We start from the raw sequence: 13,302 nt of genomic DNA on the forward strand, positions 1-13,302 counted from the left end.
ACAGCACTCTTTCAACCCTCTCAACCCCACGACCTCCCCGCTGCCTAGAGCGGCCACGCCCGGGCCGAGGATTTCGGCGCCTGCGTGCCACCTCTGGTCCCGCCCTTTACTCTCCGGGGCCAGACTTAGAACCCCCGAGTTACAGCCTGAGGGTAAGGCTGGTTTCGGAGTTTGGCTGTCCCGCTAGGCTGTTTCTGTGTCGGGAGAAAACAGTTTTACCCAGAAACTCAGTATTATAAGATCTCACTGCGGTCCCCATATATGTTTTGTTTTGTTTTGTTTTTTGACTCCGCATCTCATGCAGAAAAATCCCAGGACCTTGGCTGGAGTTTCATTTGCACTATTAAGAACTGGAAATAAAATGACTTTACCACCGTGTTTTCCTCCCAGTGTCTTGGTCCATTGAGAATTCATGCTGATTATCTGTTTTAAACCACTGGCCTGGAGGTTGATAAACTGGTCATTTGGGATGACATTTTTCTGTAGATCAAACTGGCAAAGAATTGAAAGACTGGTCCTGTGCTAGTGCTGGGAGAGTGTGAATTCATTTTCTGGAGAATAATTTGGCACTAGGTGTCACCGTGTGTGTGTGTGTGTGTTTGGTGAAAGATACATAACATAAAATTTGGGGCGCTTGGGTGGCTCAGTGGGTTAAAGCCTCTGCCTTTGGCTCGGGTCATGATCCCAGGATCCTGGGAGCCAGCCAGGCTAGGATTCTGCTCAGCAGGGAGCCTGCTTCCCTTCCTCTCTCTCTCTGCCTGCCTCTCTGCCTACTTGTGTTCTCTGTCAAATAAATAAATAAAACCTTAAAAAAAAAAAAAAAGAAAAAAGATACATAACATAAAATTTACCATTTTAGCCATTTTTAAAGTGTACAGTACAGTAGCATTGAGTACATTCACATGGTTGTGCAACTATCACCAGAATCCGTCTCCAGGACTTTTTCACCTTCCCATACTGAAACTCCGTAACTGTTAAACGTTTAACACCAACCCATCCTCCCCACCCACCTGTCTTTCTCTCTAGCCTCTGAGAACCACCGTTCTACTTCCTATTTTTGTGAATCTGACAATTCTAGGTACATCATATGAGTAGAATTACACTTTGTCTTTTTGTGACTGACTTATTTCATTTAGCATGATATCCTCAAAGTTTATCTATCTTGTAGCATGTGTCAGAATTTCCTTCCTTTTAAAGGGTGAGTAATATTCCATTCTAAAGGGGCCCCTGGGTGGCTCAGTGGGTTAAGCCTCTGCCTTCAGCTCAGGTCATGATCTCAGGGTCCTGGGATCGAGCCCCGCATTGGGCTCCCTGCTCAGCAGGGAGCCTGCTTCCCCCTCTCTCTCTGCCTGCCTCTCTGTCTACTTGTGATCTCTCTCTGTCAAATAAATAAAAATCTTAAAAAAAAATTTAAAAAAATATTCCATTCTAAGTATATACTACCTTTTGCTTATCTACTCATCTGTTGATGGGCACTGGGTTGCTTCCTCCCTTTGGTTATTATGAATAGGCTACTAAGAACACAGGAGTGTAAATATCCATTCAAGCTTCTCTTTTCAATATTTTTTTGGTGTATACCCAGAAATGGAATTGCTGCATTATATGATAATTCTAATTTTAATTTTTTGGAATCCCCATACTGTTTTCCACAGTGGCCACACCATTTTGCCCTCCCATCAACAGCATGGAAGAATTTCAGCTTCTTAACTAAGAGATGTGAAAGATTATCTCAATATGGGTTTTTTTTTTTAAGATTTTATTTATTTATTTCACAGACAGAGATCACAAGTAGGCAGAGAGGCAGGCAGAGAGAGAGGGGGAAGCAGGCTCCCTGCTGAGCAGAGAGCCCAATGCAGGGCTCGATCCCAGGACCCCGGGATCATGACCTGAGCCGAAGGCAGAGGCTTAACCCACTGAGCCACCCAGGCACCTTTCAATATGGTTTTGATTTGTATTAGTGATGTTGAGCAAATTTTCGTGTTTATTGGTCATTTGTATACCTTTTGAGGGGAAATGTTTATACATGTCCTTCGTTTATTTTTTAATCAGATTTTTTGGTCATTGAATTGTGGGAGTTCTTTATATATTAATGATATTAACCCCTCATCAGATATATATATATACATATATATGATTTCTCCCATTCCATGGGTTGACTTTCTACTTTTTTTTTTTTTTAAAGATTTCATTTATTTATTTGAGGAGAGCACAAGCAGGGTGACGGGGCAGAGGGAGAGGGAGAAGCAGGCTCCCCACGGAGCAGGAAGCTTAATGCGGGACTCCATCCCAGGATCCCAGGATCATGACTGGAGCAGAAGGCAGCTGCTTAACTGACTGAGCCACCCAGACACCCCATTTTTTTACTTTGTTGATAGAATCCTTTCATTCACGAATATTTTAAGTTTTGTTGTAGTCCCATTCATCTGTTTTTGTTGTTGTTGTTGTTGTTGTTGTTGTTGCCTGTGCTTTGGGTATCATATTTATAAAAAATCATTGCCAAATCCAATATTATGAAGCTTTTGCCTTATGTTTTATGCTGACAATCTTGCACTTTCATGAACTCTTACATTTAGATGTTTGATCTATTTTGAGTTAATTTTTATATGGTATAAAGTAAGGATCCAACTTCATTCTTTGTATGTGGATATCCAGTGTTCCCAGTACTATTGTTGAAAAGACTCTTCTTTTCCCATTGAATGATCTCTACATACTTGCTGTAAATCATACGTCCATTTACGCAAAAGTTTATTTTGGGGGGGTCTCTATTTCGTTGGTTTCTAGGTCTTTATTTATGCCAATACCACTCTGTTTTGATTACTATAGCTTTGTAGTAAGTTTCATTATTTATCTAAATTACATAGATCTTATTTAAATTATCTAAAATTATTTCAGTTACTTAAAATTTAAATTTAAGTGGCCATATGTGTCTAGTACTTTCTGTATGAGACTTCTTAAGCTGCAACAAGAAGGTAGAGAGGATATTTCAAGCCTGAAGTTTGACTATCTGTATTTCCCTCTTTCCCATTCCATCTGAACTCTAGCATTCACATTCACTCTCTGCTGTTCACACTAGGGATAGTGAACATAGTTAGCTCAATGTAAATTTCCATTGAATGAGGCAAAGGAAATGAACTCGTGGAGGGAATTGGTGGGGAAAATATGTCCAGACTCTTCTGTATTCTTTAGAGTACTTGATGCTTCCTTTTGGGGGAAAATGGTTATCCTTTTTTCCAAAGACAAACGGATTTTGTACTCAATAAATCTCAAACTAAGAGGTGTGAATGCAGGAGAATTGTGACAAGTCCGAACTCTAATCATATCTAACACTTATTTATACAGTACTCCATAATTCAGACTTTATCTCCACTTATCTTCAGCCCTATTTAGTGGATGAGAAAATTGAGGTTTAGGAAGGTTGAATACATCCCAGACGTAATTAATGGCAGACCTAGCCATTGAAAGCAGGTCTTCTAAACAACTTCAGAGTCGGCTTTTGTGAAAGATGAAAGTGAATTCACTCACTCAACCTACGTTTACTTAGCATCTACTGTGCATCAACACCGTTGTACGCTCTGAGGAGCAATCGTATACTCCCAACCGTCCAAACCAGCAAGATCTCCCCAGTCCCTTTAACTAGTGCAGTAGATAAAGGTCTCAGGTTTGCATGCTCCTCACCTCTCTTAAGTGACCCTCCTTCCTATTCGTCTTCACCGCCCCCCGCCCAACCTAAATTATTTTCACTGCAGCACCGGGCTCTTTGTCTTCACAGCGCTGATTGTGTTTCCAAGTGGCAAGTTTCAGTCCTGCCTGACTTTCCCCTTTTACCCCGTTAAGCTCCAACGGGGCAGGAACTTTCTCTTCTATTCATCCCCGTATCCCCATCCGTTTCAGAGTGCCTGGCACATAATGTTGCCAGGGAATATTTGTTCACCAACTGGGTGTCAAGGCATGAACATTTCTTCGGAAGTTACGGTCCCCAAGTCTGGCAGAGCCAGCTAGACCCCATCCCCGGGATTCCCACCACCACACTCCGCCTCTGTCCCTGGAAAGAGTGAAAGGAGCCCAGCTTGGCTCCGCCCCCGCCGCTGACGCAGGCCCACGTGACGCGCGCCACCGCGCGCTGTTTCCGGAAGTCGCCGCCGTGGTCTTCCCGGCTGCTGCCTCCGCTGCTGTTGCGGTCCCCGCGGAACTTTGCGAGTAGAACGGCTGAGGCGGGCCCAGGCGGGGCCGGGGTTCAGGCCACTTTGCAGAATGGAGATAATCAGGAGCAGTGCGTGTCCTCCGTGCACCTCCCCGAGTCCCCACGGCTCCCCTCGCCCGGCTTGCTAGGCCCAGACCAGGGCCGGTTTGCTTGGCCGGGCCTGGATTGAGGCAGCCCCTCAGGGGTTGCTTCCTCTTAAGTCTGTGAGCTTTTGGGAGCCCTGTCCCTCTCTGTCCCGTGCACCCCTAGGGGCCTTGTCCTCCTGCCCGGGCATCCCCCAAGGCCGTGTGCCTCTGTGGCCCGTGTGCTTCTGTGGCCCGGGCACCCCCCGGAGCTTGTCCTGGGCCCTTGACCCCCTCCAACCGTGCACCGGTCTGGGACTTGATACTCTCCGTCTTGTTTATCCCTCTAGGACCTGTCCTCCTCCAGCCCGAGGTCTCAGGATCTCCCCAGCCCTTCTTTCCTCTCCCGTTAGGACCTCTTGGGCAGAAAGCCAGGCCACCGTTTCTGAGCTGCTTCTCGGTTTCTTCACAGATTTTAAGAGTAATCTTCACAAAGTGTACCAGGCCATAGAGGAGGCCGACTTCTTCGCCATCGATGGGGAGTTTTCAGGTATCCCTCGCTTGCAAGCTGGGGGCTAGCAGGGTGCAGCTAAGGCTTCTGACTCCCTGCCCTCCCGCCTGCTGGCCGCTCCTCCCTGTTTGTGGCCTCGGGCGTTGTAGGCGTCTACGTTTCCTCTTACACGTTTCAAGGGCGTGGAAGAGGTGCGGTGGGTTTGTGATCGTTCGAACTCTGAAAGGTTCCAGATTCAGATCACAGTTTTGGTGCTGCTTGAAACTGTGACATGCCACGTTGTAGGGTTAAGGTCAGACTTTTTTTGGTGTTTGGTAAAATGTGCATAACATAAAATTTGCTATCTTAACCCTCTTGAAGTGGTTTTTGTAATTCAGTGGCATTAAGCACATTCACATCGTCTTCCATCCATCTCCAGAACTTTTTCATTTTCCTGGAACGGAAGCTCTGTACCAGCAGTAACTCTCCATTTTTCCATTCCTGATGCCTCTGGTAGCTATTATTTCTGTCTCTATGAGTTTGACTGTGCCAGGCACTTCATATAAGTGGAATCATAGACTGTTTTTCCCTTGTGATTGACTTTAGGGTCAGGCTTTTGCAGGTAAATGAAGGCATTTCTTTATGCATTAGGGGAAGTGTTCATTGCCTACCTCAGCATGGGTCTGTATGTGTGTGTAAAACTTGATATCAACACTTAACGATGGCAGAGCTTTTTTTTCCTTTGGATAGAAAACTAATTTCTGAGTTGTTGAAGTCAGTATGAACAATTGGTGTAGATAGCCTCTTTTGCTACCTGATTTTATGTGTTTAAAAAACTTCAGTCCTTTTTGAAGGAATCCATGCTCGGGTCGCTATGCTAGTTACCTTTAAGCACGAGGTTTCTAGTTGGAGTCAGTTCCCTGGGAAGCTCAGTTTTCAGCAGAAGTAATTTTGGTCTTTGACCTTGAAGATTCTTTGTCGCATAAATATTACTCCAAACTATTGACCAAGATTGGTACTCTAACAATAATATACTTCAGGATTCCTAAATCGTCTGGTTATGCATTCATCCTTTTGAAGGCAGCAAAACTTACTTAATGATAGAGATTGCTTTCTTAAATCATTATTATGGTTTGAAGCCTGTTTTAGACACTAACACTGCCTATTATCAACTTAAAGCATTCACATCTCTAAATTCAGTATTACAGTGTGTTTAGCTTGGTGGCCAGTGAAATTAATTCTCATTTTGAAAAAGTGAAGTAGGGAGCACTTGCGATTAATCATAATTCATAAGAATACGAAATTAGGCGCCATTGAATAGTCGACTGATGTTTTTACATGAGTGTTAAAAAAATGTTCATTTTTAAAAATTAGGAATCAGTGATGGACCTTCGGTAACTGCATTGACAAATGGTTTTGACACTCCAGAAGAAAGGTATCAGAAGCTTAAAAAGGTAAGTGGATGTGCTCCAACATCTCCCCCTGCCCCACATTGATCTTCCTTACGTTGAATTGTAAAGAAATGTTATCATTAAACTTGCACGTTAACTTCTCTGCCCCTGCTGTGAAATGATATTTTGGTGATGTTAAAAATAACAGGAAAAATAATTGTTTGCTGGAAAACATTTTGGGGAAGGTTTAGTATTTTCAGTGTTAATTTGATTTGTAGGGAATACAGTATGGTTATTTTAATCATTTGGAAATAGGCCTAATGTGATGCTCTAGTTGGTGGATAGGTGCTTAATTGGGAAAAGTATTAAGAAATGTAAGTAAATTAAGAATACTTTGATACGTAATTTGTAACCTTTTGTAATTCGGAGTATTCTGCTAAAAGATTGAGTAGTTAGAAAGCCCGTCTGACTGAGAGTACTTTTGCTCACGTTGCATTTACAACACTGATTTGACAGGTGTTTTGTTTCCCTTTTCCAGCATTCCATGGACTTTTTGCTGTTTCAGTTTGGCCTTTGCACGTTTAAGTATGACCACACAGATTCAAAGTAGGTTGTTTTAATAAGCGGTGGATTTTTTTTTTTTTCCTGGTGTAATGTAACCCACTAAGTCTCCTTTTTGTCTTCTTTCCCGCAGGTATATAACAAAGTCATTCAACTTCTACGTGTTCCCAAAACCCTTCAATAGATCCTCGCCAGATGTCAAGTTTGTTTGTCAGGTTGGTAGCATAATTGATTTTCTTCTGTTACAAAGTGCTGATGGGGCATTGCGGAAATGTGGAATCAGAATTCTTTTTTTTTTTTTTTTTTTTTTTAATTTATTTGACAGACAGAGAGAGAGGCAGACAGAGAGAGAGGGGGAGGCAGTCTCCCTGCCGAGCAGAGAGCCTGATGCGGGGCTCGATCCCAGGACCTCGGGATCATGACCCAAGCCGAAGGCAGAGGCTTTAACCCACTGAGCCACCCAGGCGCCCCCAGAATTCTTTTTAAAATTTGGTTCTGCCTTAGACTTTGGGTTTTTAGCAAACCATTTCATGTCTTCGACTTTCAGTTTTAGGGTGGCAAATTAATGACACTGCTCTTTTCTTCTTTCTTTTAGAATCGGGTAAGAGCAAGAGACAGGCAGACAGAAACCAGAACCCAAGGTTTATTATTAAGCAAAGCTGATTTTGGCAACATGGCTTTGTAAAGTGTTTCTGTTTGGGATTTTTTAATATCTTACCCTTATTTGAACCTACAGATCAGGTCCTTCAGGCTTCTTCCCATCCTATTCTCCTTGTACTCATCTCCAAGAGTAGAGCTCTCTTTTCTAGAGGAACAGAGTATGTGTGCATCCTGTTCCAAAAGAGTGAACCCAGAAGGAGCTAAAGTCATATGCTCATTTCTGTTTCCCTCATTCCCCAGTGAAGAAAGAGAGCCCGTAGTTTCCTCCTGAGGAGGAGAGGGCATGCTCTATGAATCAAGGTAAGGATTCAGGGAGGTTGGCCTTTAGAGTTGTAGTTCATTTGGTAGACCTCGGTAAGTACCAGTTTCCTCTTTCTGTTCTCTTAGTAATCTGTTATAAAGGATAAGGAGGATGTGAGTGAGTGGCGTAGTGTGTGCATACATGATTAGAGACAAGGGATGATCTTTTTTCCCTTATAATCTTGTGTCTTCACTTCTCTCTCAGCAAAGTTAGTTCATTTGAGTCTTGCCATCCTTCCCTCTGCTTGTAAGTAGGAATGCAGTTAAGAAAGCCTGGAGGGGCGCCTGAGTGGCTCAGTGGGTTAAAGCCTCTGCCTTTGGCTCAGGTCATGATCCCAGGGTCCTGGGATCAAACCCCGCATTGGGCTCTCTGCTCCGCAGGAAGCCTGCTTCCTCCTCTCTCTCTGCCTGCCTCTCCGCCTACTTGTGATCTTTGTCTGTCAAATAAATAAATAAAATCTTTAAAAAAAAAAAAAGAAAGCCTGGAGTGTAAGCTTCCGAGTGACTGAGCCATGCTAAATAATTTCTGTAATAAGGCAAATGAAATTAGGAGTTAATCCTATGCCTAGGGCTGTAGAGGAAAGGTGAAGGTAATTTTGGTTTTGTAAGCTGGTTTCTTAAACAAGCAAGCCTTTATTCTGCATTCAGTTAATAGCCTTTTATCAATTATTTTAGTCGGGGATACTAATTAAACAGTATTTGTAGATTCTTTTCTATTTTATTTATTTTTATTTGTTTATTTGACAGAGAGAGATCAGTAGTAGGCAGAGAGGCAGGCAGAGAGAGAGAGAGGGAAGCAGGCTCCCCGCTGAGTAGAGAGCCCGATGCGGGACTTGATCCCAGGACCTTGAGATCATTGACCTGAGCCGAAGGCAGAGGCTTAACCCACTGAGCCACCCAGTTGTCCCAAAGGTTCCCTATTTTAAATGGTATTACAGTCAGTATTCATGTGAGGTATATCTTGGTGTAAATATAGGACTTTTTTTTTTTTAAGTAAGCTCTGTGTCCAATGCCGGACTTGAACTCAAGACCCTGAGATCAAGAGTTACATGCTCTCCTGACTGAGCCAGCCAGGTGCCACATATATGTAGGAATATTTTTATGGGATTTATAAAAAATTTTTTTTAAACATTTTATTTATTTGACAGAGAGAGAGAGAGACAGTGAAAGAGGGAACACAAGCAGGTGGAATGGGAGAGGGAGAAGCAGGCCTCCCACTGAGTAGGGAGTGCAATGCGGGGCTCCATCCCAGGACCCTGCATTCATGACCTGAGCCGAAAGCAGATGCTTAACCCACTGAGCCACCCAGGTACCCTACAGGATTTTTTTTTTTTTTAAGATTTTATTTATTTATTTATTTGACAGAGTGTGTGAGAGAGAGAGAGAGAGAGAGAGAGAGATCACAGGTAGGCAGGTGGGGCGGGCAGGAAGCTGTCTCCCTGCCAAGCAGAGACCCCGATGTGGGGCTCGATCCCAGGACCCCGAGACCATGACCCGAGCCAAAGGCAGAGGCTCAACCCACTGAGTGACCCAGGCGCCCCAATAGGTTTTTTACAGATTTCCTAGAAGGGAAATTGCTGACTCATTGGGCATATGCATTTGAAATTTTGATAGCTGCCTGAAATTGTTCTCCCTGATAGCTGTTCTCACTTTTTGAATCCTGAAAATGTTACATTTGGGACAAATAGAAGGTAATGGATACTAAGCCCAAATAGATTTTGTAGGTTTAAGGAATTTTTTTTTTAAATTATGGTAAGAAATATATAACAAAATTCACCATTTTGAGTAGATTTTTAAAAGATTTTATTAGAGAGAGAAAGAGAGAGAATGAGCAGCAGAGGGAGGAGCAGAGGGCTTGATCCTAGGACCCTGGGATCATGACCTGAGCTGAAGGCAGATGCTTAACCAACTGAGTCCCACGGCTCCCTAAGGATAGTCTTTTTTTTACATCCTGACATGTTTTAAAAAGAATTTGTGTTGGCTAATAAAGCTAAAAGGGCACAACTCCTAAAAAATGAGTAAAGGAAAAATGGAAAGAAAAGAAAAATGAAGATGTGCTTGGTATGGTATGATTAGAACACAGAATTTGGGCCAAAGAAGGTCTCCACTATTTGTCTCTGTGTCTGCTAGCAGCTAGGACAGGGGAAACACACACACACACTGCTGTGCACAGGTTCAGAACAAAGCAGGGTATCAGAACATGCCTCTTTCATTACCGTAAAGAAATCACCGATGTAGAAAAGCCTTGTCTTTGGCTGCATGTCTCAAGGCAATACTGTCACTGTTGTCATGGGACTGGTACAACGTCCCTCATCTGGGCTGATGGTATCCTGTCAAAGTACAGTTCAGGAAAGGTACTTCCATGAGGAACCAGATCAAAAGACTCTGGTGTGTCACCCTCATGTTCTGACTTAAAACAAGAAAAGAAGAGATAACAGTCATATTTCCTGATAATCAGTCACATCGAGTCAAGACCTTTTTGATTTGCCATTTGTGTGTACCATGTATGGTAGTCTTGTCTTGTCTTGTCTTTTCTTTTCTTTTCTTTTTTTTTAAGATTTTTACTTATTTATTTGACATAGAGAGCACAAGTAGGCAGAGAGGCAGACAGAGAAGAGGGGGGGAAACAGACTCCCCACTAAGCAGAGAGCCTGACATGGGACTCGATCCTGAGATCATGACCGGAGCCGAAGGCAGAGGCTTAACCCACTGAGCCACCCAGGTGCCCCTATGGTAGTATTTTCTTAATGTTCATTTCAACGTCTATATTTCGGCTCACTCTGGGTTTGAGATATAATTGTGTAATCAGTCTTGTTCCTGGGAACTTTTCTCTATTTTTGATCTTGGATGTAAAGACCAGCCAGTAAAGATTTTAGGTTTTCACAATCACCCTTGGGGTGGATGTTGACATGTTACAACTTGCCCACATGAGCTACTTTAAACTTGAACTGGTGGTGAGAGGCTGTCAGGACATTATATTTCTTTTTATAGTTTCCTCCTCAGTGCACTGATCGGTAGTTTTCTGCCTTTATGGGAGAACATGTGTTTACCCATTAGAATTTTCTTAAATATCGTGAAATGAAGCGTATTTGTTTTATAAGCTCTATAGGAGAAGAGCCTAGATAGTTTAAATGAATGGGTCTTTGGCAGCCTTGAAGTAGCAATGCTAATTTTCTGACCTTTGGCATGCCACTTCCTTGGCTGTCTGCCTTGTTTCCGTGTGTGAGTTACCTCACTGCTTCTGTTCACGTATCTGCCGCCAACATCACCAAAATGTGTGTTCTGTTCCCTCTTGTTTCAGAGTTCAAGCATTGACTTTCTAGCAAGCCAAGGATTTGATTTTAATAAAGTTTTCCGCAATGGTAAGATTATTTATGGCTTATCCCTAGAGCTTGTAAATTTGGGTCTGGATGAGAATGATCTTTTTGGGCCTGCCCTCTGAGACAGAATCTCAGAGTCCTGGTATACCATGTGCAGCCTTAGAATTTTTAAAAAACTCTATTATTGTGCCTTTTAAAATGTGTAGCCTTGTCTACTGTGAAGTGAACGAGAAGAGTAGAGGCCACTCCATTTCGCTCTAACGAGGCCTCACGAACTCCTGATCTTACTGAATGGACTTCATTCTCCCACTGGTGCGACTTCGTGGCCCTCACAGGCCACCTGTGGGGAGCACTGCTGTTTTCTTCCAGTGAGACAGGCAGCAGAATACTTTAAAAAGTAGCTGTATGCTAGTAGTGCTCTCATGAAAAGCTCCCTTTCTCAGGCGACGCTTGCTTCATAATTGGAGGTGGTTTCTCATGGGAGAAAGAAAGTCTGCGTAGACAGCATGGTCACGATAGCCGACTGGGTTGTGTGACAGGTGGGCGGGTCCCCCGAGGAAAGGGACTGCGTCTCATTCATTTCAAATCCCCGGGGCAGAGTGCGAGCCCTTGGCTGGGTCAGGGAAATGACCCTAATATTCATGAGGCAATATCCGGTGTTAAAGTCCCTGCCAGAGTGCTTTTCCTTCCTTTATTTCCTGAAAAATGTTTCAGAAAGCCTCTGGTTTTCCCCGCTGTTTTAAGCACCTGCTGCTCTAAAGTCAGTAACTACTTTTAATTATTCTCACAAATTGTATTCTTTTCCGCCGTGAAGGCAGAATCCTTGAGTGAGTTCAGAAGGGAGATTTTTCTCAACAAAAGTGCTAGAACATAGACTCAAAACGTTCTCTTCCTCTCAGCAAGACTGTCTTTTGAACCCTTTAGAACCCATGCTGTGGTGTTTTTTAAATTGTCTCAGTGGTACGGCATCTTAGTTTTTATGGATGATTGTGATTTTTGGAAATACTGGGAAAAAAAAGAATTTTGCAGCCCAAACTGCTTAACATTGGGAGTGAACCAGCTGGGTACCACAATTTGGGTGTTTTAAAAAGTTTTTCCTTTTGCCGCATACTTGACTCTGAAAGCTATTGTAAAATACAAGTTCGAAGGGGCACCTGGGGGGCTCAGTCACTTAAGCATCCGACTCTTGATCTGAGCTCAGGGCTTGATCTTAGGGTCAGGAGTTCAAGCCCCACGTTGGGCCCCATGCTGGCTGTGGAGCCTACTTAAAAAAACAAATAGGATACAAATTGCAAATGTCTTAAGAGTGCTATATTGGACTAAGTGTAGAAATCTTTTGAAGGAACTACTTTAACCAGCCTCTAAGCATGTTTAGCTTCCAGCCTGATGGTTTTATTTCCACAAAAGGAGAGAAACAGCCAAATTGGAGTGTGCCTCATTCTCCTTGTTTTGGAGCCAGACCTTCGTATATTTTCGTCACAACCGAGTCAGGACTCCCACGACATTTATCATGACCAGACTCATCCCCAGGTGTCCGTTGGTCTCCTTGTTCCCTCACACTACTTGCAAGCCACTTGGGTTCCCTCTTCCCAGGAGCCCCTGTTGGCAGGGATGTTCGGCGTGCCACCACTTCCGTCGCTCCTCTTTCTGCCCATTTCATGGGTGTGGCATTCAGGACAGCCATGGCTTTGGAGTACTGTCTTCTGTCCGCTCCTACCTCCGTCGTCATTGTGGGTGATATCAGCATCCACAGGGATGACCAGCAAACGCTCTGTCTTGTCTGCTTCTTGACCAGGTGCACAGCAGTCTTGGCTCCTATGTCCCCTCAGTCATCTCTGTCCTCTACCCGTCATGGGTCTTATCACCGCTAACTGTGCCCGCCTCCCGCATTTCTCACACTGACAGCACTACCTCTTGTCCTTCTTGCTGACTTCGTCTCATTACACGTGATGTTAACTTGTTTTTTCCATTGTGGAAAAACACATATCACTTACCATCTTAACCTTTTTTTTTTTTTGAGATTTTATTTATTTATTTGACAGAGATTACAGGTAGGCAGAGAGGCAGGCAGAGAGAGAGGAAGGGAAGCAGGCTCCCTGCCGAGCAGAGAGCCCGATGTGGGGCTCCATCCCAGGACCCTGGGATCATGACCTGAGCCGAAGGCAGAGGCTTTAACCCACTGAGCCACCCAGGCGCCCCCGTCTTAACCATTTTTAAGTATTCTGTTCAGTGATACCAAGGACGTTTGTGTCTTGCAGCTGTTGGCGTTAATGGTGTTGATCACCTTTGTTACCAAATAATTTTAGCAACTCCCGAT

General features: G+C 43.6%; 1 protein-coding gene across 4 annotated transcripts in view; it reads left to right on the forward strand.

The window, feature by feature from the left end:
- The first annotated feature begins 4,115 nt into the window (after positions 1–4,115).
- Positions 4,116–13,302, forward strand: part of PARN (poly(A)-specific ribonuclease) — a 153,200-nt gene continuing 144,013 nt past the window's right edge. For 2 of the 4 annotated variants that reach the window (XM_032836265.1, XM_032836269.1), the window contains exons 1-6: positions 4,116–4,270; positions 4,736–4,813; positions 6,128–6,207; positions 6,683–6,750; positions 6,839–6,920; positions 10,967–11,027. In XM_032836265.1, the coding sequence (XP_032692156.1) occupies positions 4,252–4,270; positions 4,736–4,813; positions 6,128–6,207; positions 6,683–6,750; positions 6,839–6,920; positions 10,967–11,027 (388 nt within the window). In that variant the 5' untranslated portion in view covers positions 4,116–4,251. The remainder of the gene's footprint in view (positions 4,271–4,735; positions 4,814–6,127; positions 6,208–6,682; positions 6,751–6,838; positions 6,921–10,966; positions 11,028–13,302) is intronic. The other 2 variants (XM_032836268.1, XM_032836266.1) reach the window with 1 other exon arrangement.

Source organism: Lontra canadensis, unplaced genomic scaffold (assembly GCF_010015895.1).
Source record: "Lontra canadensis isolate GAN:19392208 unplaced genomic scaffold, GSC_riverotter_1.0 scaffold91, whole genome shotgun sequence".
In the NCBI taxonomy this organism is placed as follows: Eukaryota; Metazoa; Chordata; class Mammalia; order Carnivora; family Mustelidae; genus Lontra; species Lontra canadensis.